The sequence below is a fragment of the Phoxinus phoxinus genome (genome assembly GCF_949152265.1).
Source record: "Phoxinus phoxinus genome assembly, chromosome: 10".
In the NCBI taxonomy this organism is placed as follows: Eukaryota; Metazoa; Chordata; class Actinopteri; order Cypriniformes; family Leuciscidae; genus Phoxinus; species Phoxinus phoxinus.
This window is the reverse complement of record NC_136885.1, coordinates 29,309,092-29,334,541: the sequence shown is the minus strand read 5'-3', so window position 1 is coordinate 29,334,541 and position 25,450 is coordinate 29,309,092. Positions and strand designations below refer to the sequence as shown.

Here is a 25,450-nt window from a genome sequence, read left to right as displayed (position 1 = left end):
GTTTTTTATCAGTAATGCCACATTCGGCTGTCTATGCAGTAAACAACTGTGGCGAAACGATTGTAATAACAATTGAAAACATGTTTTTAAATGTTCTTGAGCAAATCTGGTGGATGTACAGCATTTTAGGAATTTAGTAGCATGATTTTGCATTGTGAAAGTCATTGAGTCAAATGAAGCATGTAAGTCAATTGCGCTATGCAAATCTGAGAGAAAAACAAGCATTTTGAAAGTCAAATGTGTTTTAACTAAAATAAGGGCACAGAGGTGATTTCTTCAAGAGGAGAACAGTGCTGACCAAGACATCTGGTAAGAGTTTTTGCTGTAATTGAGTTTCTGCAAAGTTTCTGCAAAGAAATGCATATTTGGCTTGTATGCAGAGAAAATCTTAAGACATAAAAAAAGACAAACTTTTTCGATTGTTTTTACTTTTTTGACAATCTATGGTTTTTAGAATTTTTTGTTATTAGTTTAATTCAGTTTCACTAATTAGTTGCTTTGTGACCGGATTCTGTGTTGCATGCATTTAAAAACCACATTAATGTGTGCCAAAACATATTTTACAATACATTTTTGTTGTTGTTCTTAGTTTTTGTGTTTTCTTCAGCAAGTTAAAGCCATAATCATGCTTGTTGTTCTGCTGATCGCATCAATGTTTTGCCAAGGTAAGGGAATCTCTTTTACTAGTATATTCTATGTGGTTTGGATAAGTGTCTAAGTGAATAAATGTATTCTGGTTTCTCCCAGATTGGGCAGTTTCTTTTGTACTCTTCAATACCACCTGAAAATGTTTTATGAGCTGCTGTTTTTTGTTGTTTTTTTAAGTTATTTGGAATGCAGTACAGCTCATGTACAATGAACATTTTTATTTAAGGTCTTACAGCAGTGAGCTATGGAGACAACTTCATCACTGCCTTTCCAGAGAACATGGGTTTCTTCTATCCGTGGTTTCCCTGGAACTCTCTAAAAGTCACAGCCCTTCATAACGACACTACATTCACAGTCTTCTACCAAAACACACAGAAAAACTTACAAATCCTGCAGTCAGGGCAGACCATGGATGTGTTGTTTCCAAAGTCTGCTGTAGTACATCAGCTAGGCTCTTCGGCCGCATCTGTCAGAGTTACCAGTGACAAAAACATCACAGTGGTTTCTCTAAGTCGGATGGAAACAAGCGTCCAGACCAATGTCGTCCAGCCTACTGTAAATCTCGGTACAGACTATATGATCCCTCTGCTGGATTACGCAGGGTATCTTGAATCCTTCGACCTTCCTAGGCTTGTCAGTACAACCATGAGATACAGTTCATTCAAGTTACTCATTATCAATGCGGTGGACAGTCAAAACACCATCACTGTAGTCAAGCAAACATCAACAGATGTTCAAGAAGAGACGTTCAATATCGATTCTTACCAGCTGGTCCAGCTTCAGACCAACGGTTCCGTGCTGAGGGTCAGATCTAGCAAAGAAGTGGCTGTGATATTGACCCACCCGTGTGTTGAGACTGCAGACTGTAAATGTAACATGGTAGTGAATCAGATTCTTCCCACAAAGTTTCAGGGTCGGAGCTTTATCGTACCACCCATCTTCAATGTGGCCGAGACCCGGTTACTTGTGGTGTCAGAAAACTCTTCTTCGCTCTTTCACGATGGTAACCAGCTGGAAGCTGATTCCTCTGGTCTTCTGCCGTTTTCAAACCTGGAGACATCTCAACTGGTAAAAGCTTCGGACAGAGTGTCCCTCAGACTTGTCAGTCCGGGCCTCGTTGTGGAGTTGATCCCAGACACCATGTTTTTTGCTTGCTACCTTCTGCAGTTTTATTTACAAAATGGCAGGGCTGTGGTGATCGCTGAAACAGACAGCAAAGAGGATGTGCACACTCATACAGGTTTGCTTTCAGCATCTTGGACTGCAATTGCCGGCACAAATTACTCTTCGACTGAAGTAACTATTCAAGACCGAATTGCCATAATCTGGCATCCAACCTCAAAGATTGCTGTTTATATGTTGGAATATATGTATTCGGAAGTAGTTTTTGGAGGCCCAGCTATACCCATCAATGAAAAGCCAGGTAAAAAAAATATCTATCTATCTATCTATCTATCTATCTATCTATCTATCTATCTATCTATCTATCTATCTATCTATCTATCTATCTATCTATCTATCTATCTATCTATCTATCTATCTATCTATCTATCTATCTATCTATCTATCTATCTATCTATCTATCTATCTATCTATCTATCTATCTATCTATCTATCTATCTATCTATCTATCTATCTAGTTAATTCTACTTCCTTACATTCAAATTTGATTAGCAATTATGGGTAACAGAATGATTTTCTCTTTAAAATACTGATCCAAATGGTCTCAACTCAAACGCTTAATGATTTCAGTCATTAGAGAGTTTTCATGTTTTTCACTTTAGAATACTGATCCAAATAATTAGTCATTCCTTCTGTAAGATTTGGTAATACTTGAGTCACCATGATCTTCACTTTAGACTTAATTATTATGCAAATAGTGAACTACCACATTCGACTAAGCACTATTACTAATTAATCAATCAGAGTTCCCTTGTTAGTTAATAGTTACTAAGTTAATAGTGTGTTACTCATTTGTTCCTGTGTTGTTCTTCATTAATGACGGAACAGTATTCTAAAGCGATGCCCAATTCTGAATCCTGTTTGGTACCTCAATTCAATTTCAGGAACTGAATTATTAGAATAACAAAAAAAGTATATTCTGAATGGTGCACATCCCAAACTACAGAATGTTAATTTATTTCTGCATTCAGATCTTCATGGCTGTGTGTTGGTTCCTGGAGCATTTGCAGTTGGACGTGACCCTCTGAATTGGACGAAGTCGTTTGAGTACTGCATGAATAATGGAAATCAGTTTGCCTGTCCTGTAAGCAAAGCCGTCCTGAAGGACATGGCTGATAACCTGACCACGGAGGACGGGACGGGCTGGATCGGTCTCCGCCGCAGTCTACTAACTACAGAGTGGTACTGGCAGGAGGAGTATGAACCCAGTGTCAGTTACGTCCACTGGGATGATGGGCAACCTTTGGGCCTTTTGAAGGGCTTATGTGCTTCAATGTCCCTGGACCCTAAAAAGGAATTCAAATGGCAGAGTGCACGCTGCTGTGATAAGAAGAAGCCTGTCTGCTACAAAAGGCCAGCATGCCTCAATCCTTCACAAAACTGGGTTCTAAACACTGTTCCTTAAGTCTAGTGCTTGTTAGTAGTGCTTTAGGCTCATTAACTTTATATTTGTATCACCACCTGCATATCTGAGCTGCATTTTTAGACGCATAATAAAATTAAATAAGGTTAATGACTTTCTGAAATTGACAAGCAGTTGCGTTGATACCATGAATGTATGGAAATGTTTTAAACATTCAAACAGATGGATCCTGAATTATGTTTTCAACTTAGCTTAGACATCAACTTAGATTAAAGCAGGACATATCCTGGAGTTTTGAATGTCACATCAACAATAAAATGTATAGAATTTCAATTCTATAAAGCATGATATTTGGTGTCAGTCATGAGTCATGTATTATGCTTCTTTTTTTTGTATGGATGCAGTCCGCATTTGTTCCTTATTAAATATTAATTCACCACTTTCTATGGTATAATCTGCTGATTTAATGCCCAAAATGAAGTATAGTGACTGATGAAATAATGTTACAGCATATCTAAAACATTTAGTGACCAATATAATCCACTTCATGGGTACCAAGTTGCTGTATCAAAGAAAATCTGTGCAAACATCCACTCAACAGAAATTGTGAACTGAATCTGACTCTGCAGGACTGCATGAATCAAATGTATTGCTTGGCGAGTTTAATAGCTCTAATCTCACCCTGTAGAAACCATTAATCAGCCTATTTATGACTTTAATAACTGTAATCATCCCTTATGGCATTGTTCATGTTTGAGCCTGAATCATCTACCAAAACTATACGATTTAAAGAATCGTATTGAAATAAAAATAAATGCTTTCATAAAGCACATGCATACCAAACATTCTCTAGAATATTATACAGACAACAAGAACGAAGGAGCTGGAATCCAACATGGAAACAGTATTTAATAGCCTTTCATCGCAGCTGTGTGGATAGAGACCTGATAGGTTGAGTTGAAGCTCACGGATAATCTTAATAGCCCACTTGACAATTTGGTTGATTTTATTTCTTAACAGAAGACAATCAAATAATAAATGAAGAGTAAAATTATTTCACATAATCAGGATTAAAAGTTTAATAAAGAAACATAAATGAACAGTTAAAATCACTTCTAATATTTCTGAGTAAAATATAATTCAAACACTCTGAGTATAATATTCTTGCCTAAAGGCAAGTAGCCTAAGTTGTTTGAGAGAGCTCTAGAAAAAGACAGGTTGCCAAAGGAACAGGGTCTCGTCCAAGTTGAGACTGACCATTACAGAAAATATTCTTCCTCTTATGCAGATGCTTATCATTGAGCAGACACTAAAGACATATCACTCTTCTGTGGTTTCACAGCGTGGAGGGGGGCCGTACACACATTGTCTCGTACCCCAAAGGTGTCCGAAAGTTGTTCATCTTAACACAATACAGAACAACTGCACAACATGTCTCTTCTGCAAGATCTTTAACATTCGTTTATCACTTTATTCTGAGACATTCGAGCATTTGTGGTCTTGTCTATTGGAAACTTATAGATTCTTGACCTCATCTAAACCACAAATACAAAAGTTCACCCTAAGTCAATCAGCTAGATGTGAGGCATAAAGATTATTAAAAGAAAAACATTAAACAAATTATAATAATGGTAAACACATAGTAATGAGAAACACATCAACATGATAATGAGTTCTTAAAATATAATGTTTACATTTGATAAAATTATATTTAAGGTCTAAATGATTAAATCATAAAATATAAGTAAGATATGTATTTTTTTTTATTTTCCTGCTTCATCACTTTAAGTTCTCTTTATCTAAAAAAAAAAATGTTCTTGCAGGTGACAAAATCCTCAATGACAGGCCCGCGATGGGCTAATAATAAAGGTTCTTCATTAACATAATTCAATAAAGAACTTTTAACATCCATTGAATCTTTCTATTCCACAGGTTCTTTATAGTGAAAAGGGTTCTTCAGATTATTCAAATGTTCTTCGCACGAAGAAAAAGAAAGAACTGTTAATGTAAAAACCGTTAACTCAAAGGTTGTTTATTGAGAAACCAAAAATGATTGGAAAAGCAATAGCTGCAAACCCCTCCCTCTGGGAACCTTTATTTTTAAGAGTGTACACTGTACACCGACCTGATAATGATTTTAATAATAGTTCAGCAGTCATGTCACTTTGAGTTTGCAAAAGATAGCTGACTGAAATAGTTTCCGATTCAGTTTCACAAAAGCAGCAATGGATGAGGAGGTCATTGTCTACAATACTCGCAAACGTCTTTAGGCTAGAAGTTTTATCAGTATCATAAAAAGTATCAAAACATGAATGCACTTCTGGTACTTATGATTGTGATAATTAAGATTCAATTTCAATTGATTTCGAACCTTAGAATCTCAGACTAATTTGTAATTCCAGTTCCTAATTCTGAACGCTTGGTGGCGCTGCGTTCTTATAAATCACTCTTCGGGGTCTGAGCTGTTACAACCATAGACAGGTTACAACAGCTCTTTTACAAGCGACCATCATCAGAAAAATTATTTATTTATTTAAATAATAAAATAAAATTGAGAACAAAAGCAAACCTTTTTTAGTTCATGTAATGTTATCTTGACTGAATTCTCAGTAATTCGAGAGATTATTCTGAAGAGATTACTCTCCTCATATGTGGTTTTTGCATGAGCTTGCTTGTTACCATTCAATTTATTTTACTCCTTCACAAAATATTTAATTAATGCATGTCAGCAAAACATAAAGGAAAAAAATATAATAATAGGCAGAATCCATTAAATAATTAGTTATGTTATATGTAAACGATTTTTTTGGGGTCATGGTTTGGTTCTAATATATTTTTTAAAATGATTAAATCAAAACTACACTCCCCAAGAACATGTACGGCACTTTACGGCAGAGCTGACGTCACACGTCACGTGATGTGGACATGTGGGATAAGCGATCTTGTAGCTAGCTTAACGTTTGAATTTCTTGAATTGTGTCGGTTTATCTCTGCATAAAACAATTTAAAAAAGATCCTCGAAGCTAAGCGTCCACATTTTAGTTATATGGAGCGACACAAGTCTGCAATTATTTAGAAAAACAGCTTCAGCCATCTGAACTAGCTAGCTTGATCGCTACTTTAGCAAAGGAAACGAAAGTAAGTTTGTCATAATATTTTTCACGTGTCACTCTGAATAATAATGCTGTTTTCGATAACATATAAACACATATGTGACAACTTGACACGAGCTGTCATTCATGAAAATCGTCCTTGTTCTGAGGACACTGCCAAATCTGATAGTTTATTAGTTTTAGTTTATTGTTTATTCTACAACGTCGTTGGTACAAAAAACGCACTTTTGCAGCTGGGCATATACTACCTAATATACTTATGGATATAATATGTGTTTTTTCCCCCAAAACAAACTACATGTACTCTTGAACCACAATACACTATTACTCGCATAACTGATATACAGTCATTCATTCTGCCTTTTGTCCTTTGTGAAGGCTAAATGTCATGGAGAACTACAGAAAAGCACGCACAGTTGAGCAGCCCTGCCCGAGTCCGTTCCCCGACCTGCCCAGCAACATTCCCGAAGTTCGAGTGAAGGATGGCAGCAAAGTCCGCAACCTGATGAGGTTTGCTTTAAGCCGTATGGAGGAGAAAGCCCCTTCAACAGATCATCCAGACACCTGTGAAGGCTCAGAGGTGAGCGTTGGGTCGGGGGAGAATCTATGCCGCCAAATCGTGTTCACAGGTGTGGGTCAGAGCGTGGCTAAAGCCATCACGTGCGTGGAGATCATGAAACGCCGTGTTCGCTGCCTACACCAGCATACCAAGCTGGCCTACCGCACGGTTCAGGAGGTCTGGGAGCCACTGGAGCCTGAGGCCGGGTTGGACAGTCTCACAGTCAGCAGAAATGTACCCGGTGTATGGGTTCTGCTCTCCAGAGACCCACTTGATAGGAACCAGCCGGGTTACCAAGCGCCAGGTTCTTTCGATGCCTTTTGGGCTCAGGCTCTCAAAGAGGAAGCGGCAACCCCAAGACATGAACAGAAAAGGAAGAGGGGAGGAACAGGGGCTGGAAGGGCAGACGGGGCGGGCAGAGGAAAGGGTCCGCGCAAGCACTCGGGCCGACCTGGAGAATCACGTAAACCTCTTGGTCATGCTGGGGGTGGGCAGGAATGAATGAATTATGCAGCTTCCTGCCACAGCCGGTATGCTGACGGACACATTTTGATGAAGAAAATTCAGTGCCGTATCTAATAAGCAGATTCTTGAGGATGTCTGTCATAAAATAGAAGTTCAGTCCCTGAACAGTTCACCCAAATTAAAATAATTTATTCATTGTTTTTTGTTAAAACATTAAAACATTTTTTGTGGAACACAATAATCCCAGTCTTATAAAGCCAAGCAAGTTTTCAATTAATAGTGACTTTAATTTGAATCCCTTCTGCACATAACGGATTCAGAAGACTTGAGACTTCAGAAGTAATATAACACACAAGTTTGAATTAAAGAATGGGCCACTTTTATTATGCATTTAGGAGCTTCTCAGATTTGAGGGTGTGTAAATCATGACAAATGTTTTCTTTTCTTTTTTGGGGGGGTTAACTACTACTTTAAATACATTAGACAGAAAGGCCTAAAACTAAATGTCCAGATTGAATTATGCCAGTGACTAGAATGAGGTATTCTCCTTTTTTTATACATCAGCATGTTTTGTTTTGTTAAAATCTCTTAGGTTTCTTTTGAGGTGATTGTGGCAGTTTTTTTTAGCATATATGGTATAAATTGTTTAAAGAATTGTGTTATGAATTAATCCAAATTGGCGATCATATAGGTTTAAATGGGGAATTTTCTTTGTTTTTAAGAGGTGTTTGGTTGCTGCTTCAGGAAGCAATTTGAACCATATTGAAGTGAACAAACACCATTAATTTGATCTTTGTATTTATATTATTGCAGATTTGATTAACAGATGAAGTACCAGGCAAAGTTTTTCATATCGGAAGAATGAAAATAGCCTATGTCATCTTTTGCCACTAACATATAAATTATTTTATGCAAAGGAAAGGAAATTGTGTATTTTGAATACCAAATATGTCTGCAGAAAATACACAAATTTGGGCTCCAAACGCCAGTGTTTTTTTAATGTCACAGCTCAGAAAGACTGAAGGCATCTAGATGTTGTATTGGGAGTTGTTGTTTTTTAAATATATATTGTAAAGTTAAAATGGAAAACATGTTATTGGACCAGATTTGGGCATATCAGCCTAACTTCAGACAAAACTCTAAATTAATTTTATAATGTTTTCCCAGCAGCAGCAGACTGTTTGTTGGAGTAAATTACAGAGAAAGTGAACACTTAAGAGATATAAGGAGTTTAATGTTATGTATTCTTTAGGAAATTTTTATTTTGTGAAATTCAGAAAAAAAGAAGTTCAAACGGTAGAATTGAAAGTTGTGATTTGTTGATGGTCAAACAATGGTCAGTTCTGTGGCAGATAAAAATGCAACATGAAAAAAATGCTGTTTTGGAACAGAATTATTTTGAGTAAATAAAGTGTGGATTCTTATGAATGTGTTGGTGAATTTCTACATTTGTTATATGAAACTTGTTGATCTTAAAACTCAAATCTTTCCAGCATCTTATGCAAAACCACATGGGGAGAGGAGAGAACGATTTTTGAATGTCAAATGTTCTTTTACTGAATGAACTGAGAATGCACTGCTCATTCTGTTCAAATAGAGGAAGAGCGCTGATCAAAATATAAGGTAGGATATTTTTTGCATTACATTTGAGTCAATAAAAATGCTTAAATATTTCTGAATGTTTTTTCAAAAGTGGTCTAGCACTATAACAATATGTAGACGACTATTTTTCTTCAGAAGGGAATCTAATTCAAGGCGATGCAGAATAAGTGGATGTCGTCATTATAAACCGTCGTTAATTCTATAGAAATACCAACAATTGACAAATCGGTTTATTTGGATGAATAAAAAGCTTTAACACATCATTACTGATATCAAATGGTTTTGTTTAATATACTTTGTATGACATTACAAAAACTTTATTTAATGTGACTACTCAATCTAAAGCTGCTCAACACATTTGCTGAAGAGTAAATATTATTGTTGTTTAATAGTAACCACCAGGATTATGTTTCATATGTTCTTGATAGCTAATAAAATTTATATTTGTTTGTTTATTAATGTAAATTTTCTTGCTTGTTCAGTGTAATAATTTCACTGCCACTTGAAAACATGTAATGACAGTCCTAGATTTGCATGTAGGCTATGTATGTGTGAGTAAATTTAATGAATACTTTTATGGTGCAATAAATTGTTCAAAAGTGACAGTACAAATATTTATAAAGTAACAAAATATTTATATTTCAAATAAATGCTGCTCTCTTGAACTTTCTTCAAAAATTCCTGAAATAATGTAACTTTCCACAAAAAATAAGTATAATACAAAATATATATTTTTAATTGTAATAATATCTAACAATATAACATTTTAACTGCGTTTTTACCAAACCCAAACGTTAAAAAACTGCAAATGAGAGACAAAATATATTGAAAGCAGGTATTTTACATAGTAGTCTTGTTTCAGGACTAGTTTGACTAACTGTAACAAGAGCCTCCTCAGTGGAAAAATATTATCGTCTTTTTGAGTGTATGTGCATTTTGTACAGTGAACACACTGGATCAACTGAGTCTTTCTAACAAATCTACTAAATAATGAGTCATTTACTCTTTAATTTTTTGGCAGCTCAGCACGCAGCAGTGGCTTACCATCTGAAACCAACGTCACGAGTCACTCAACGAGGAGTCATGTTGACTGTTCTGTTGACCATTTTAATGTTTAGTCAAGGTAAGTTACTATTTAATGGGATTACTAGGGATGCACTAATACTATAAGATAACTCCAGAAGATAATGTTTTTTTTTAAATCAAATTGTCCTACCCTTGAAATCGCTGTTACAGATATTACAATTGGCAGTCTTTCTTTTTGTTCATGTTTAAGAAAAACACCCATATCTTTTACATTTTCAAAGTAGTTCAATTTTGCCGAATCAAGTCATCATTTCAGTGTTCTCAGAGGCATGATAATGATGATATGGATACCAAGTAGAAAGTATTTAGCCTCCATTATCACCAGAGTAATATTGGTGCATCAGAAGTGATTACCATTGGCTGAAAAAATTGGATTAAATAGCAAAACAAACTGTGATTGATGATTATTGGGCTGTTAAACTTTCACAGGGCTTTCGATGGACAGTCGTGGGACTAGTTTCATCACTGCATTCCCTGAGAATATTGCTGTTTATTATAAAAAGACCGTTAACCTACTGAAAATCACCACCCTCCACCCAAACACTACGGTCAATGTCACCTATATGGCCAACGGCACCGTCAACACCACTGAATGCATCAAAAATGGGACCATTCTGACAGTGTATTGGAACAAGAATGTTGAAGAATACCAGTTTGTTTCTTCCAATAAGTCTTTTCGAATCACCAGTGATAAAAACGTCACAGTTCTTTCTGTGAGTGGATGGGAGGGGAGATTCCAGTCTCATGTTGTCCAGCCTGAACAACATCTCGGAACGGTATATCAGGTCCCCGCTCTGAATTACACCAAGATAGCCGCGTCCTTTAGCCTTGTAATGACATCGGTCAGATTTCTCCCTTTTAGGCTGATGATTATCAATGCAGTAGACAGAAACAACAGTGTCACCATTGAACAGGTTGACGAAAGAGGTCAGAGCCAGGCAGATAGAATAACACTCGATCCTTACCAGCTTTTCCAGATCGAGATTAATGGGACAGTGAGAGAAATAAAAGCATCGGACAAAGTTGCTGTGCTCCTGACCCATCCGTGTTTTGACAGAATAGACTGCTCATGCAACATGGTGGTGAACCAGCTCAAACCGCCAGTGTTTGACAAGATTCCAGCCACATTCCTCGTGCCCTCTTACTTCAATGCCAAACAGCTACTTGTGACAACAAATCAATCCTGCAGTGTCTGTCTTTATAGTAATTGTATTTCGGTGCAAAATTCTACAGACATCGTGCCGTTATTCGGGAATATTATAAACACGTCTTCGCTTATTTCTACCACTGTGCACGTTTCCCTCCGATTAATCAGTCCTGGACTCATTCTAGACCTCATTCCGACAAGCATGTTCTCTGGCTGCTATCTGTTAGGTTTTAGTTCTCCGAGCTCAAGCAGTAGGGCTTTGGTGATTGCTAATACATCCAGCACTAATGGTGTGCGCATAGATGATCAGCCTTTGAATTCAAACATCCACTGGAGCGTTATGAATGGCTCAGAGTACTCTTGGGCTCTGGTGGAGGCACAAAAGATAGGCACTATCTGGCATCCTACCTCAAAGATTGGTGTATATATGATAGAACGCTTGGACTTCGACAGTATCTATGGGAGCCCAGCAATGGCTATAAATATGGACCCAGGTAAGTCTGTGTGTTTAAAGAATTGTGATGTTCTATATTTTTGTGATAATTTACTACTGGATTAATGAATGAATTTACTACATTAATTGAATGAATTAACTTTATATAATCTAGTATATATATATATATATATATTATTTTTATATATAAGAAATATGATTATTTTATATAGATGTACATATACTGTATAGATTTTTTTTAAAGTATAATCATGATGCAATTAAATGGCTGAACAATATGGTAAATTTAAAAAATCAACACATGTGTAAATCTATATATGAAGACTTCAGATGCAAAAGCCTTTAAGTACCATCTGCAATTTTCTTCTAGAATGATCATTTTTATCAAGCTTGTATGTTTAGAAAGAAAATTAGAAGAAAGAAGAAAATTTCAGATGGCACTTAGAGGCTTTTGCATCTGAAGTCTTCATATACACACAGTGCTCAATCAAATAAATTGCATATAAACACATACATAGGCCTACATACTGAAATTTTCATGCTACTCAGCTACTGTGACTTTTTAGTCAGGTTAATCGGTTAGCAGCATGCTATGCTAATTGGTTAGCACTTTGAAAACGGTTCAATACCAACTGACTACCAAATATATGTTTGTGTGTGTTTAGATGGTAATGGTTGTCTGGTGACTCCGGAGATCTTTGTACTTGGTAAAGATGAAATGAGCTGGTTCATGTCCCGTAAGTACTGCTTGGAAAACGCTTATCAGCTTGCCAGGATCGTCGCTAACAACACAGTGAATAAGGTGGTTTTGAACATGACTCTCCAAAAACCCACGGAGGGCTGGATCGGTCTGCGGCGCGGCCTGTACACAACAGACTGGTACTGGAAAAACGAGGACAATTTCCCATCCACCGTGAACTTCACATACTGGGAGAGAGGACAGCCTGAAAAACCTGAGAAAGGCTTGTGTGCCTCCGTGTCCCTGGACCCCAGGAAGGAATTCAAGTGGCAGAGCGCACCCTGTTGTTCTAAAAAGAAACCGGTTTGCTATGGAACCACAAAATATCTCACTTACCGTGATACTGTAAAACTGTAAACAACTTATGTCTCAATTATAATACTGATTTAAACTCCAAATTTATTTTTGACTTTCAGGACTGTATGTTTATGGGTCAGTGAAAATAGTGTAATTTTCATGCTCAACATTAATCTGTCTAGACTATATCATTATACCCCTATATTAAACTAGATTTAGTAGGCCTATATGTTATTTGGTGGGCAATGACATTATATCATTAGAGATACTGTTAATTTTTTTCTTTTTAGGCTAAATAGGACTAGTATTGGCCTGTTAGATGTTAGTGTTCAAGTTGAGATGCATTTTGAGATGTATTCAGGTTACGCTTTAAAACGGTGACATTAATTAAAGAATGTTAATAGAACTAAATGAGTCCTTATACTTTTTGTAGAGTTCTGTAGAACTTTTTTTAAATACAAAATAATGTCAAAGGCTTTATTTGATAGTCATCTTTAAGTCATTAATTGTACAATCTTTAAAGTTAAAAAATAATACTGTAATCAAGTAATTCTTACAACTGTTTGTCTTCATAAATCTTTTTTTTTTTTTGCTGTCATCTTACTTTCCAAACCCTCTAAGGACGTGTCATATATAGACCATTCTGCAGGATTCAATTAATTTTTGATGGATAAAATAAAGTCTGTTGGTTTTTTATTTGATTTGTGAGAGAAAAATCTGAGGGGGGGGGGGGGGGGGGGGGGGAGATACGGAAATTAAATGGCGTTTAATGTTGACTTGAAAGTGTCAAGAAGACCATTTTTTTATGTATTGGTATGAATATCTCAGTTTAAGACAAAAAAATATGTAAAATTCCCTATCTTTTCCAACTCAATTTAACTTTCAAAATGTGTATTTGACACTTATTTAACAGATAATTGCATGAATGAAGTTTGTGGATTTGAGCAGTTAATATTATATAAGTCACTTGATTAGATTATCCAGACAGGTCAGACAAAGACGGAAGTCAGAGTCATATGGATCACCTCAAAACAGGAAGTTTTATTTTAAGACCGTGTATTTTGAACACACATGGAAAAAGAAACCGCTTTGAAGACCAGAGTGTTTAGATTATTTGAGCATGACATTTGTGTCTTTTCAATGGTCCAGGCTGCTGCTAAACCTCCTCTTGATCACCCAAGCTCCCACACCCAGAGCCAATAGCAGCTTGGTCCCCAACGCCAGAGCAAGAAACAACACAAGGAGAGAGAAGGAGCTCTTTGCGGTTGACCTCTCTGGGCTAGGGGGCAACACATAGAGAGTGGCTTGATCCTTCCCCAAAGAGTTTGAAGCCGCACAGATGTACTGTCCTCCAGGTTTCACGTCCAGTAGTTGGCTTGATGTGCGGTATTGCCCGGTAGCCTCCTTAGAAAGCGAGAATGAAGGATCTCCCTCTAGAACACCATCTGGTGCGATCCACTGAACATCTGGAAGAGGGGAACCCTGAACGCGACACACGGCTTTGAAGCCAGATGTTTCACTCTCCTCAGCTGACAAACTCAGGATTCGTGGTGCAGCTGTAATGAGCAATATAAACAAAGCCGAATTTAAGATTTGACTCTCTTTTAATGCATGAGTTTGAATTGTATTGGCCAAACTGAATTGGAACTTGACAGGACATTGAATTTATTGAATTATGCAGGAAGTTTAATACCCAGAAGCAAGTATTTTTGCACTTCTGGATTCATCGTTCTGAAGTCAATAGATTTTTTAAAATCGATTTTTGGTCAAATGCCTGAAATAAGGTCTGTGGTTAATACAAGCTCAAAATATTTTCACATTTTATGCTACAACATGAAATACACCTGTAATACCCTAGACGAGATCTTTTAAGATTGTATCCCCCAGTTTCACAGACGAGGCTTAAGCTTAGTCTCAGACTAAAATGCATGTTTGAGCTGTTTTAATTGAAACAGCTCAAATGTCATGCACTGACATATCTTAAAAATATGTCAGTGCCATTGTTTTGTCTCAAGATGCACACCAGTTTTTTTCTAGGGTAAGTTTATAAAAGCTACTGAAAAATCTTAATTGAACTAAGGCCTAATCCTGGCTTAGTCTAAACCCTGTCTGTGAAACCAGGCCTATGTGTCTTGAAAAAGTCAGTAGTCTAGCTAAAATGGCCAACAGAGGTATTCTGGGATATTAAATGTCCTCATGTCAAACAAGTTAACTTATGTACTCACTAATCTGCTTTTACAGCCTTGTTGTGTTTTGCAAATTATTCTAACTCAAACTTTCCTGTAGATTTTAAATGAAGATTAAAAGAGTTTTCGAAAGCTTAGTGGTGGTGACAACCACGTTGTAGTTTGTTTATAGTCTAAATGTAGCTTCTTTTTTCATTTAGGCTTCAAAAGTTGTGTTAATTTGTGAAGATTTTCTTGATAAAACTTGTAAAAGTCAAAAACTTTTGTAGGCCACAGAACTTATGTTCCACAATAATTCAAAAAAAAAAAAAATCCAATTGGGGTTTTGTTGAGGGACCGGGGCTGAAACTAACTTCTTTGGTTTACAAAAATACGTAATTACTGCTGCGCTCTATTAGGAGAAATTCAACAGCATTAAGAGAAACGATGTGCTTATCAACCTTGGTCCATAAATTCCAAGTCAATTCTTATTGGTCTTGGAACAAACCAATCAATTTGGTGTTAGAGTTCATACCTCAACATCCCTCTTTTTAGGGATAGCTATTGATTAGGTTATAATTGGTTGGGGTCAGGACTATGCTTGTTTGGACAGAAGTGTTGTTCCAGCACCAACAAAAGATGTTGATTCAGGAAGGAACATTCTTGTCAACATACAATCTATTTCCTTTCCCATTTCAAAGCATGTCAAGACCAGTCAAATGTTGTTTTTCTTACCCTCCACTCGTAAACGGGTTCCCAGCGTGTTCTCGAAGCTTTTATGAGGGTGCCCCGGTAACTCTACACGGCAGTAGTAGCGGTCGCTATCCTTCAAGGTCACGCTGTTGATCCTGAGTGAGATGTCATGGTTTCGGTGGTTGCCCTCCAGACGGTAGCGCTGGTCCTGGTTGGTCTTGGATTGGCAGTGCTGGCTGTTGTTCAGGCTCGTGCAGCGGAACAGAACTGTGGCAGCCCGTCCGTGGCCCAGGGTCCACACCACGTGCATGGAGGAGGGGTGGGTGTGGTGCGGGTGGGTGAAAGAGCAGGGCAGCACTACCGGGTACCCCTCGATCGCCCGCACCTCCGTTGGTGCTTTCATCAACCAGCCGTCATCGTCTTTGGCTACAGCTAGAGAAAGATGTTCATAAAGCTTGAGAAGTTCAAAGCAAGTAATTCTATTCTAATTCTGTTTTGAATATTCTCACCTGCACTATAAAGGACCACCAGCAGACCGAGAGTTTTACTGAACCGTTGCACTTCCATTGCAGACATTTATGATTCATTATGAGAAAGAAAAAAATCTACTTGCAACATGTTCCTATTTCTGACTCACCATCACACATTACTGACTTCATGACAATAATGTATTTCTTCTATCCATCCATCCATCCATCCATCCCTCCCTCCATCCATCCATCCATCCCTCCCTCCCTCTATCCATCTATCCCCCCCCCCCCCCCCCTCACGGATGATGCTATTATAAACAGCAGCAGGGCCTTTCAGAAAAAAACTACCTGCACTTACCACTAAAAAAGTTATTTGGGAAACGTAAGTAGACAGTTCCTTGTTTTAGTCAGTACTTACCATCATGTTTAGTCAGCATGCATGCCTTCATTTTTAAAGTGTCTCTCTGTGAGATCCAAGGATGTTCGTTTTAAAGATACGAGATTTTGTGTTTGGTTTCCTTTCTTTTATTTGTAGTCTCAAAGGTATTTTTTTGTGTATTTATATTGTCTTCTGGTCTAGCAGTCTTATCTTTTAATAATTTACAATTAAAGCAATTCATATAAACTGAATACAACAGATTTAGATTTTTCTCAAGAATCTGAAGTTATTATATTGTCTATTGTTCTGTTCTCATCCGCAGGCCTATCATGTTCACAGTGGATGTCAGTACAGCCTCAGGTCAGCGGCTCTTTGGGACAGAATGTGATTCTCCCCTGCGTCTTCACACATCCACAGCAAAATAATTACAAAGGCGTCATCATTGTCAAATGGACGAAGGACAGAGAACTCATCTTTCACTGCAATCTTCACAACACGACAAATAGCCAAGACAACAGTACCTGCACTGATCTAAGATCACCAGAGAGGCTCTCGCTTAACGGCAACCCCAAGAAAGGAGACATTTCCTTGCGTATCAGTAATTTAAAGTTTACTGATGAAACAAGGTACAACTGTAGGGTGGAGCTGGATTATGAAAGATGTTCTTCGACAGACATAAAGCTTAATATCAATGGTGAGTTTTACACATTTGTATGATCACACAAAATATACAGGGGTATATACAATATATCGAAGTATTTGGACACTTTTGCACACTTAAGTCACACTTTTCTCAGTACTTTCACTTATCACCGGTGTAGTTCATTATATTAAAAATAAACATGTTCCACAAAGTTTAACAACTATTGTTAGAAGTTAAACCATTTAAACAATGGTAACACTTTATTTTAAAGTGACGTAGTTACATAAGTTAACAGTAAGTTGCAGTAAATTAAGGAACTTAACTGAAACCAAACCTTAACCCCAACCGTAACTCAGTACTTATTTGTGTAATTAAGTTTGTTCTGTTTCGAAACACACACACACACACACACACACACACACACACACACACACACACACACACACACACACACACACACACACACACACACACACACACACACACACACACACACACACACACACACACACACACACATGCGCATGCACACGCACACACACATAATGTTTATATTATTATTGGGACCACTATATGTACACATTAAATTACTGATATCTTTTTTGCATGGTCAACTGTAGCTCCAGCACGAATCCTCAGCCTGTCCCTGGATGTAGATGCCAAAGCTCACGGTATGATGCTGAAATGCTTTGCTCAAGGGAATCCGGTTCCAGAGGTGAAATGGACCTCCTCATCTGGACCGCTGAAAAAAGGTCCATTTAAAAAAGACCTCACCAGCAACATAGTCATCAGCTCAATTCCATTCTCTGACCAGAACATGTACACTTGCCAAGCTGTGAACTCACTGGGCCGAGATCAGAGGACATTTCCGCCAGATCATCCCAACTGTTTTGGTCTTTTGGTAGCGACTTGTTTTCTGGGATGTTTGCTGTTGCTTGGGCTTGTGGCGTTCGTTATAGATGTGGTAAAAAGAAGTAAGTATGACCTTTTTCAAAATATTGTTTGTGCATTTTTGTTTTTATTTTAAGTTTGTGCAAATTCTGATGTGCTGTGTGTTATTATTTACAAAAAAAGGACGAAGTGTGCAGGGATTCATGCAACAGTAAGAATTAATGTTATTCAATTAAACTGGCCGCTGAAATATTCAATCTTTACAAAGTATTTTAATGTGTCATAATAATTGTTTCATTTTCAGGCAAATAGATGTACAAAGGGTTCAACCCTCTATATATCAAGCTAATGAGACAGTTTATGCCAATGTCAGCTCTTATCCAGTTGGTGAGTATGAAACCATTAATAAAACCAATTTAATTTTCCATTATAGTATTAATATGTGTATTATTACTATGATACACTACTATAATTGACAATTAAATATGTTTTATTTTATTAAATTTTTTGGCGGGTGACCTAACCCTTTAATGTGTACATGTATTAGGAAGGGTTAGATCACCCAAAAACGAAAATTCTGTCATTAATTACTCATTCATCTTTGAAACATAAATTATCTTTTTGATGAAATCTGAGAGATTTCTGTCCCTCCGTTGACTGTCTACGAAAATACCACTTTGATGCTTCAAAAAGTTAATAAAGAAATCGTTAAATAAATACATATGAATTGAGCAGTTTAGTCCACATTTTCTGAAGAGACACGATCGCTTTACATGATGAACAGATTTAATTTAGGATTTTATTCATTTTTATTTAAAAAATGTATTTTATTTTATTCGCCTTTCCAAGATGAACGAAAGCCTTACAAATTTGGAATGACATAAAGGGTGAGTAAATGATTACAGAATTTTAATTTTTGGGTGAACTAACCCTTTAATCTTTATAGGTTGTGAAACTAGACTAGATGACATGTACTCAAAAGGGGTGTCGCAAGAGGCAGGACCGGTGTATCTGAATCCTGGGCCCCAGAACCACAAAAATCCAAACCCACCCGGCCCCCGAGGACCCCCCACAACCCCACACCCCACTTCCTCCCTCACCCCCGGAAGGCGCCATGCAGTGAAAAGTGAAAGGTAATGACTATTTATTTGTAATTTCATAAAAGCATTGTCTCAATCAAGGGTCAGTTAAATTTACCTTTATGTAGGCCCCATATATATTTTCATAGATTTTACCAACTTCTAAACTTCAACAGACCTCAATGAGAAATAAAACAGATGTTGAAAGAAGATATCCAAGTCTAAACACAGCAACAAACAACAAAAGATCTGCAGGCCTTTAAATAGTTTATGTGAATAAAGTTGCTGTTTAAAATGAGACATTTGTCTTGTTTTTCCTTTTTTGTTTGTGTGATGCAGCCGTTCAACTTTTAGGCTACAGGTTTTATTGCAGCATGTAAGCTATCTGAAACCTTACAAAATTTGAAACTAAATAACCACAGTTTGAAGGGATAATCCCCATAAGAATGTAGTCTAGCCTATACATATCCGCCCGTGAGTTTGTGTGTTCAGTGATTTGTGAAGGGGGTAGGTGACACTAGATCACTATACTACTTGTGGTGGAAATTCTCATTTATTCAGGAGAAAACTAAACATTAAACATGGCCACACATTCTAAATAAACACTAGATATAGTATAATACTGTTGCTGATTTTGGTCCCTCCTCTTATGGTGTTACAACCATAGAAATAGAGAAGGCGGGTAGAAAGGTCAATCCCTTTACAGAAAGAAATTAAAATGGGCGTGGCTTAGTGATCCAGAAGTTGTCTTTTATTCAGGTACGAAGGTGATTCATATTTTTTTTATTTGAACTCTTTACGTGTATATTCAATTCACTCACTATTATACTTTAATGCGTAAATTATTATCCAGAGATCACTGCTGAAGCTGCTCGTTAACGGTGTTATCTCATGGTTTCTGTTACTTTTCAAGGTGCTGATCAAGCTGGACCAATCACAGTCGTTTTTGATTACGCTATGATAATTAAAAAAATAAAATCACTTTATATTTATTTATAGTGTGTTTTGCTTCGTAGGTCAGATATGTTATTATAGTTCATATATTTTAAAATGTTCTGTTTTTGAGAATAAATGTTTCCAAGAAGACGAAAAACGTCGAGAGTTTTGAATGCAGCTCAGTGGAAGCTTCAGCTTTTGGGCCTTCACGCGCCCCCTCGTGGACGAAGTTAGTTTTGTACATGTATTTATTTTGTCTATGGTTTTGTATACCACGGGAAACCGCTAGAAGCAAGACTCCGAGTATAACGTCTATGGTCATATGGTCACACCCTGTTAAAGTTTACACACTTCTCCTGACTCAACCATTGGTCCCATGTGAGCAGCTTTAAATAAAAACAATCTAGTTTTATTAGTAAAGTTCCTCTTAATTAGATAAATATAGCAGAATGCCTCACACTGTCGTTACTACAACCTCCACAACAACATCCACCGATGGAGGATTTTGCAACATTGCTTATGCCCGTTCATTTCAAGGATTACTGAAAATCGGCCAAGTGGTAAGAAAAAGTTATACTTACATCACATTTATTTTACACATTTATTTTATGAAGTAAACGTAGGCATAGAATCCTAAATTTAAGGAAGATAGATGGTTAAAGAGTGAAACTGACTGTTTTACACCGCCACTGTGCTTCAGTGACTGATTAACGGAACTTCGTGGTTCCCATGGCTACTTTTGCTTATGTAACGTTAGGCTACGAACAATTCCAGATACAGTAATCGGTGGATTTATTTACAGTAGCTAATTTATTTAAATATCTCTGCAAAGTATATAGCACCTACCAGAAGTTAAATCTAAACCTGATTTTCACCAACAAAAGTGCTAAAACGTCACGTTAGCCTAACTACCGTGGTATTACCCTGTTTTTTTGTATGTTATTATAATGTATTTTTATGGACAGTAGGGCTACCGTGTTATTTTTTTATAGGAAAATAAATCCAAAATGTAGCTACTATGTACTTATTTGAAAAGGTTGGATTAAACACCATTGTAAACATATAGGATAATCATTCAAAACTATTATTTAAATCGCCATGTGACACTATCACTATTAGCCTATAGTACTGCAACATCATGTGAGGCCTTAGTGAAAATAGAGGGCCAACAACAAAACCCACCAAAACCAAAGATTTTTATCATTCTTTTTAAAAGAATTTGAATTTTAAAGGTTTAGTGTTGTGAGAGAGAGAGAGAGAGAGAGAGAGAGAGAGAGAGAGAGAGAGAGAGAGAGAGAGTAGTAAGTGATGACAGGCAGTGATAATTTGTAGAGACTCACACACCCCGGATGCTCAGGAACAGCCGGATCCTAAAATGGTTGCAGTGATGAGAGAGATTAGCACTGCAACCCTGCAACCACAAAACCAAAACCAAAGATTTCCAAAGAAATCGGTTCAACAGGAAACAACAGTGTTTACAGGGAAATTGTTTAATATAGAATAAACAATTCTATATAAAACAATAGTGGATTAAACATCAAATGCTTAAATACTTTGGCCAGGTCAAGAATAATTTATGCAATTTTATATGATGTATTTGAAAGAATTAAAAGAGCAGTTTCGAGTCCTTGTATTGTTATTAATTAGTAATAATGAGTAATGCCTTTAGAGAGAGTAAATACTGTAGTACAGTAATCTAATTACACTGTTGAAGATGTAATTAATAGCTTAATAACTTTTTTTAGAGTAACTTACCCAACACTGCATAACTAAAACCTAGTAATATGAATGGAGTTTTTATTTTATTTTTATATTATGCATATATTTTTATTGTTCTAATTGGTAAGGTATTTGCTATTGTGTTAACACGCAGAAATAGTCAATAATTTTTTTTTTTAAACATTTTACAAATATAAAATAAAAAAATTATTAAAAATCAGAGACTTACTTACAATATCAGACACTTAAATATTAAAAAATAATTTATATTGGTCACTACTTCTAATGCTGCTGATGAAAGAAAACAAAAACTTAATTATTCCTTTTGGTCCAAGGACTTGTTTTATTTACTGAGTTATATTATCTTGTTGAAATCTTGTTATTTAAGTTAACCGCAGGTGTTACTGAGCAAAAGCATTGCTACCTTGTTCTGTGTTTGTGTCTAAGTAATTCTATTATTGTTTGTCTGTGAAAGACAAGGGATTTTGATCGATGAAATTGTCTACATCTGATTTGGTTTTGATCAGGTGATCCTCCTGATTGCTTTCCTTTGTGTGCACTGTGAGCGGCTCTTCGCACACTCTGCCTTTCGCTACTTTGAGGTGGTCACGGCATGGTTTCTCGTCGTCTTCTTCTTCTTCTTCCTCATGTATTTGTTTCGACTTCAAAGCAAAATCACATGCATCAACTGGACATTGACGGCAAGTCGGCACAGTTCACATTTCACTGAAGATCATGGCATTAGGTGTCGTTGATATGCTACTCTAATGAACTCTTTATTGCTTTCACAGGAGTTTCTACATTATGCCATAGGAGGAATCCTGGTCTTTATCGCCTCTATAGTTGTAGCTGTGAATAGTCATGGGATCTCATCTTTAATCGCTGGATCTGTGAGTGCTTGCAGTATCTACAGTACATGCAGCTGATTGGCCAAGGAAACGCACACAGACTTCTTGTGTAGGGAAGAGGAAGCAGGAGATACGTATCTGCAATGTTGCATCATGTCCTGTTACCGCATGGACAGTGCATGTGCAATTCTCATAAAGCTCTTTTAGGCATCAAAAATGACTTTTTATGTTTGGTAATTCACAATTGTAAAATCGATTATACTTTTTTTGATATTACATTTTGGCCCTGTTTAAACCTGGTCGATTAGATCACAAGTGGACGACGCTATAATTTATATGGAGAGGATTTGAGTGTGTAGATCTCAGCACTTGACAAAAAACTCTAAACACATCTGACTGGCAATTGCTTTCAAGAAATCATCAGATATGCTTGTGATTGGCTACATTGCTCAACGCTGCAAAAATACGTTGTAAATAGAAAAACCTATTTATATTAGTTGCGATGCTCTCAAGAGCACATTTACCAAATCTGCTTATGTTTATCGGTTTATGATGAGAGTATTCGCGAGAGTGCAGAATTCGGTTTTCAGCACTGAACAAAACTCTGGTGTTTCAGCGATGACTAATTTTAACTGCTCTGATTGGCCATTACATTCGTAATTTCAACAGAGTCGTGTGTGATTGGTTATAGTGCGCAACGCTGTAAAATCGTGTAAAAAGTATGATGCAACATGAGCAGATCTAAATTTAATGTCGCAATCAACACTTTTTAAAAATTTTATTACTAGATTTAGTTTACCTGGGCAACAATCACTGCAGACTGGGCCATCTGACCAATCAGAGTAGGCTTTCAGAAAGGAGGGTTTAGAGAGACTGGATCCTTTATTGAACCGTTTCAGACACTGTGAAAAAAGAGGTGTTGCTGCAATGTATATTATGAGAAAATTAAAGTGTTTTTGACCTTGGATGCATACTGTAGGAGAGCTGCAAAACAAAACTAGGAACCTTTAAAATATCATAATATGTGCATTTAAATATGTTACTAAATCATTGTTTTTACATAAACACAGGTGTTTGGCTTTATGGCTACTTTTCTTATTGCAATCAGCATATGGACTTCTTATAAGGTCACATGTGGCTCTCAACCAACTGGTGAGTCCGACACTGTTTTAATAATGTAATTTGTGAAATATGAAATCTGTGAACACAGTTTAACAGAACGAACCTGTTGAATTGAATTGCATAATCTCCTGCTAATATTCTCTTGAAGGTGCCGCAGTGTAACCAGAAGGAAGAAACTGTCCAGTCAGCTGGAAGTAGCAACAAATTCTCAACTTGTTCTAGATGGATGATGAGTGCTTTGAGGACCTGGAAAGGGACATTTTTTAATGTTTTGGAAGATGCTGTGTGCTTCAAGAGTTGATTTCTTCATCAAAATTTCAATGCCTCGATGAACTTCACTGTCTATTTTATCTTGGCATGCGCAGCAGCTGGCATCAACTTTTTCACCAGTAGTAATGGATTATTTTAAGAGTGGAGTTTTATATTTATCAACAATATCTGAAATGGAAAGGGGCCATTTCTGCTCAAGAATGTTTACATTATTTATTTGACAGTATTTCATGATGCAGATTTGCTTCAGTGGCTGCGATCAAATAATATTTAGGCTGAAGTGAGGTGTTCATAAAGGATTTTTGCTGGCCCACTGTAGTATTATTATTATTATTATTATCACAAGAGTTAAAGTGTATTTTTACTTTTCACAGTATCTCTATGATATTATTATATGCAACACAACTGTAAAGTTTGAAGAATGTATTTCTGGCTTTCTAAATGCGAGTCCCTTTTGTCCACTGTGTGATAAAAGGTTAAAAGTCTTCTAGTGTTGTGTAATGTTGTGTGTTGCTTCCTCTCTGATTCAAAAACCAGAATTTGGGGCTCAAAACGGCTGGTAATACAATAGATAGTATATAATTTGCATTTGTTGCATGGTAATAACACTCATGAAAAGCCAGGAACATGTCACATTTGAATTCGAAATCAAAATAAATATTATTTAGCATAAAATTAAGGTATTAAAGTTTTTTGCATTGTGACATTTTTATAACAAGCAAATCTCACCAGTTCTCATAAACATGAGTTTAAAAAAGTAAATTGAATTTGTAAGTGTTTATACTTGATTATACATCATAATATTTGAGGTACTGCTGATTTAAAAATTATTGTATTACAGTAATAAATAGCAAAGTGTCTGGAAGCATTACATTAATGAGAATTGTGAGAGGAAAGTGGAATCAAAATAATGTCACAATGGTCATACATTTATTTTTTCTTTAATACTTTTTTTATTTTGGTTTTGGCATGTGTTTTCTAGCCAAGTGTTTGTTAGAGCTATTATCCTATTTAGTCTGTGTGACTTTAACATAGGAAAAAAGATATGGCTTATTAGATATGCTTCCTATTTAAATGTTTAAGACATCCAGCAGAAGTGACTCATATCGTGCTCGCTACTCATGTTTACAGTAAGTGGGTGTTGCTGGGTAAGAGATACAGGAAAATCTTGACCACAATCAGGGAAATCCCTCGAAAAGAGAAAGAAGAAAATATACTGACATGCTAGATCATAGGTTGTTGTAAGTCTGCTGTAATGGGGAAGGGAAACTATGAGGAAATGAATTCGGTAGGGAATAATTATGCTATATTTATGGATGTAGGGAGGGTAGGGAAGGAGTGAAATGGACAGAGCTGCCCACATTCCATTTAGTATTCCATTTCCAGCTAATTTGGAAACATGACTCACGCCCATATTAACTCCTCTTTAAGGTTCTGTTTACTGTAAGCCGGTGAAAGAAGCTCTCCCATTGGCTAAAGTAAAGTGAACCATGGTTCTTTGGTAATTTATCATGCTCACACATTGAAATGCCCAAAACAAACAGGAAAAAGGGGGGAAATGGTTTGGGTGTAATAGAGGA

At 36.7% G+C, this 25,450-nt stretch overlaps 6 protein-coding genes across 8 annotated transcripts; 5 read left to right on the top strand and 1 right to left on the bottom strand.

Moving 5' to 3' along the window:
• The first annotated feature begins 189 nt into the window (after positions 1–189).
• LOC307005805 (uncharacterized protein) lies at positions 190–3,637 on the top strand. 2 transcript variants are annotated; one of them, XM_079626273.1, is made up of 4 exons: positions 190–309; positions 590–665; positions 875–2,071; positions 2,802–3,637. In XM_079626273.1, exons 2-4 carry the CDS (start codon positions 626–628, stop codon positions 3,233–3,235), a joined length of 1,671 nt encoding a protein of 556 aa, XP_079482399.1. In that variant the 5' UTR covers positions 190–309; positions 590–625; the 3' UTR covers positions 3,236–3,637. The 2 variants fall into 2 exon arrangements, with proteins under 2 accessions (XP_079482399.1, XP_079482400.1); XM_079626274.1 differs by having other exon boundaries at positions 257–309; positions 608–665.
• A 2,424-nt stretch (positions 3,638–6,061) lies between these two features.
• On the top strand, positions 6,062–8,754 carry rpp25l (ribonuclease P/MRP 25 subunit-like). Its single transcript, XM_079626552.1, has 2 exons — positions 6,062–6,331; positions 6,685–8,754. The coding sequence occupies exon 2, from the start codon at positions 6,695–6,697 to the stop codon at positions 7,364–7,366; it is 672 nt and encodes a 223-aa protein (XP_079482678.1). The 5' UTR covers positions 6,062–6,331; positions 6,685–6,694; the 3' UTR covers positions 7,367–8,754.
• A 67-nt stretch (positions 8,755–8,821) lies between these two features.
• LOC307005977 (IgGFc-binding protein) lies at positions 8,822–13,430 on the top strand. 2 transcript variants are annotated; one of them, XM_079626551.1, is made up of 4 exons: positions 8,822–8,953; positions 9,954–10,055; positions 10,448–11,659; positions 12,285–13,430. In XM_079626551.1, exons 2-4 carry the CDS (start codon positions 10,016–10,018, stop codon positions 12,713–12,715), a joined length of 1,683 nt encoding a protein of 560 aa, XP_079482677.1. In that variant the 5' UTR covers positions 8,822–8,953; positions 9,954–10,015; the 3' UTR covers positions 12,716–13,430. The 2 variants fall into 2 exon arrangements, with proteins under 2 accessions (XP_079482677.1, XP_079482676.1); XM_079626550.1 differs by lacking the exon at positions 8,822–8,953 and having other exon boundaries at positions 9,823–10,055; positions 12,285–13,429.
• A 245-nt stretch (positions 13,431–13,675) lies between these two features.
• Positions 13,676–16,118, bottom strand: LOC307005787 (sialic acid-binding Ig-like lectin 15). Its single transcript, XM_079626241.1, has 3 exons — positions 16,023–16,118; positions 15,556–15,945; positions 13,676–14,211 (listed from the first exon to the last, which is right to left on the bottom strand). The coding sequence occupies exons 1-3, from the start codon at positions 16,087–16,089 to the stop codon at positions 13,793–13,795; spliced, it is 876 nt and encodes a 291-aa protein (XP_079482367.1). The 5' UTR covers positions 16,090–16,118; the 3' UTR covers positions 13,676–13,792.
• A 274-nt stretch (positions 16,119–16,392) lies between these two features.
• On the top strand, positions 16,393–19,274 carry siglec15l (sialic acid binding Ig-like lectin 15, like). Its single transcript, XM_079626549.1, has 7 exons — positions 16,393–16,526; positions 16,685–17,056; positions 17,626–17,979; positions 18,080–18,107; positions 18,201–18,283; positions 18,843–19,029; positions 19,152–19,274. The coding sequence occupies exons 1-7, from the start codon at positions 16,463–16,465 to the stop codon at positions 19,159–19,161; spliced, it is 1,098 nt and encodes a 365-aa protein (XP_079482675.1). The 5' UTR covers positions 16,393–16,462; the 3' UTR covers positions 19,162–19,274.
• Positions 19,275–20,198: 924 nt separating this feature from the next.
• Positions 20,199–24,730, top strand: cmtm7 (CKLF-like MARVEL transmembrane domain containing 7). The gene is made up of 5 exons (XM_079626215.1): positions 20,199–20,471; positions 22,158–22,331; positions 22,422–22,520; positions 23,549–23,630; positions 23,749–24,730. Exons 1-5 carry the CDS (start codon positions 20,361–20,363, stop codon positions 23,760–23,762), a joined length of 480 nt encoding a protein of 159 aa, XP_079482341.1. The 5' UTR covers positions 20,199–20,360; the 3' UTR covers positions 23,763–24,730.
• The last annotated feature ends 720 nt before the right edge of the window (positions 24,731–25,450 follow it).

Excerpts from the sequence above, each read along its gene's own strand:
- LOC307005805 (XM_079626273.1), top strand. The coding sequence starts at position 626 with ATGCTTGTTGTTCTGCTGATCGCATCAATGTTTTGCCAAG. Across the intron at positions 666-874 it reads CGCATCAATGTTTTGCCAAG|GTCTTACAGCAGTGAGCTAT; the intron begins GTAAGGGAATCT and ends TTTTTATTTAAG. Across the intron at positions 2,072-2,801 it reads ACCCATCAATGAAAAGCCAG|ATCTTCATGGCTGTGTGTTG; the intron begins GTAAAAAAAATA and ends TTCTGCATTCAG.
- rpp25l (XM_079626552.1), top strand. The coding sequence starts at position 6,695 with ATGGAGAACTACAGAAAAGCACGCACAGTTGAGCAGCCCTGCCCGAGT.
- LOC307005977 (XM_079626550.1), top strand. The coding sequence starts at position 9,923 with ATGAGTCATTTACTCTTTAATTTTTTGGCAGCTCAGCACGCAGCAGTG. Across the intron at positions 10,056-10,447 it reads CATTTTAATGTTTAGTCAAG|GGCTTTCGATGGACAGTCGT; the intron begins GTAAGTTACTAT and ends AAACTTTCACAG. Across the intron at positions 11,660-12,284 it reads GGCTATAAATATGGACCCAG|ATGGTAATGGTTGTCTGGTG; the intron begins GTAAGTCTGTGT and ends GTGTGTGTTTAG.
- LOC307005787 (XM_079626241.1), bottom strand. The coding sequence starts at position 16,089 with ATGTCTGCAATGGAAGTGCAACGGTTCAGTAAAACTCTCGGTCTGCTG. Across the intron at positions 15,946-16,022 it reads GGTGGTCCTTTATAGTGCAG|CTGTAGCCAAAGACGATGAC; the intron begins GTGAGAATATTC and ends ATCTTTCTCTAG. Across the intron at positions 14,212-15,555 it reads AACCCGTTTACGAGTGGAGG|CTGCACCACGAATCCTGAGT; the intron begins GTAAGAAAAACA and ends TGCTCATTACAG.
- siglec15l (XM_079626549.1), top strand. The coding sequence starts at position 16,463 with ATGTTCGTTTTAAAGATACGAGATTTTGTGTTTGGTTTCCTTTCTTTT. Across the intron at positions 16,527-16,684 it reads TTTTATTTGTAGTCTCAAAG|GCCTATCATGTTCACAGTGG; the intron begins GTATTTTTTTGT and ends TCTCATCCGCAG. Across the intron at positions 17,057-17,625 it reads CATAAAGCTTAATATCAATG|CTCCAGCACGAATCCTCAGC; the intron begins GTGAGTTTTACA and ends GGTCAACTGTAG.
- cmtm7 (XM_079626215.1), top strand. The coding sequence starts at position 20,361 with ATGCCTCACACTGTCGTTACTACAACCTCCACAACAACATCCACCGAT. Across the intron at positions 20,472-22,157 it reads TACTGAAAATCGGCCAAGTG|GTGATCCTCCTGATTGCTTT; the intron begins GTAAGAAAAAGT and ends GGTTTTGATCAG. Across the intron at positions 22,332-22,421 it reads GCATCAACTGGACATTGACG|GAGTTTCTACATTATGCCAT; the intron begins GCAAGTCGGCAC and ends TTGCTTTCACAG.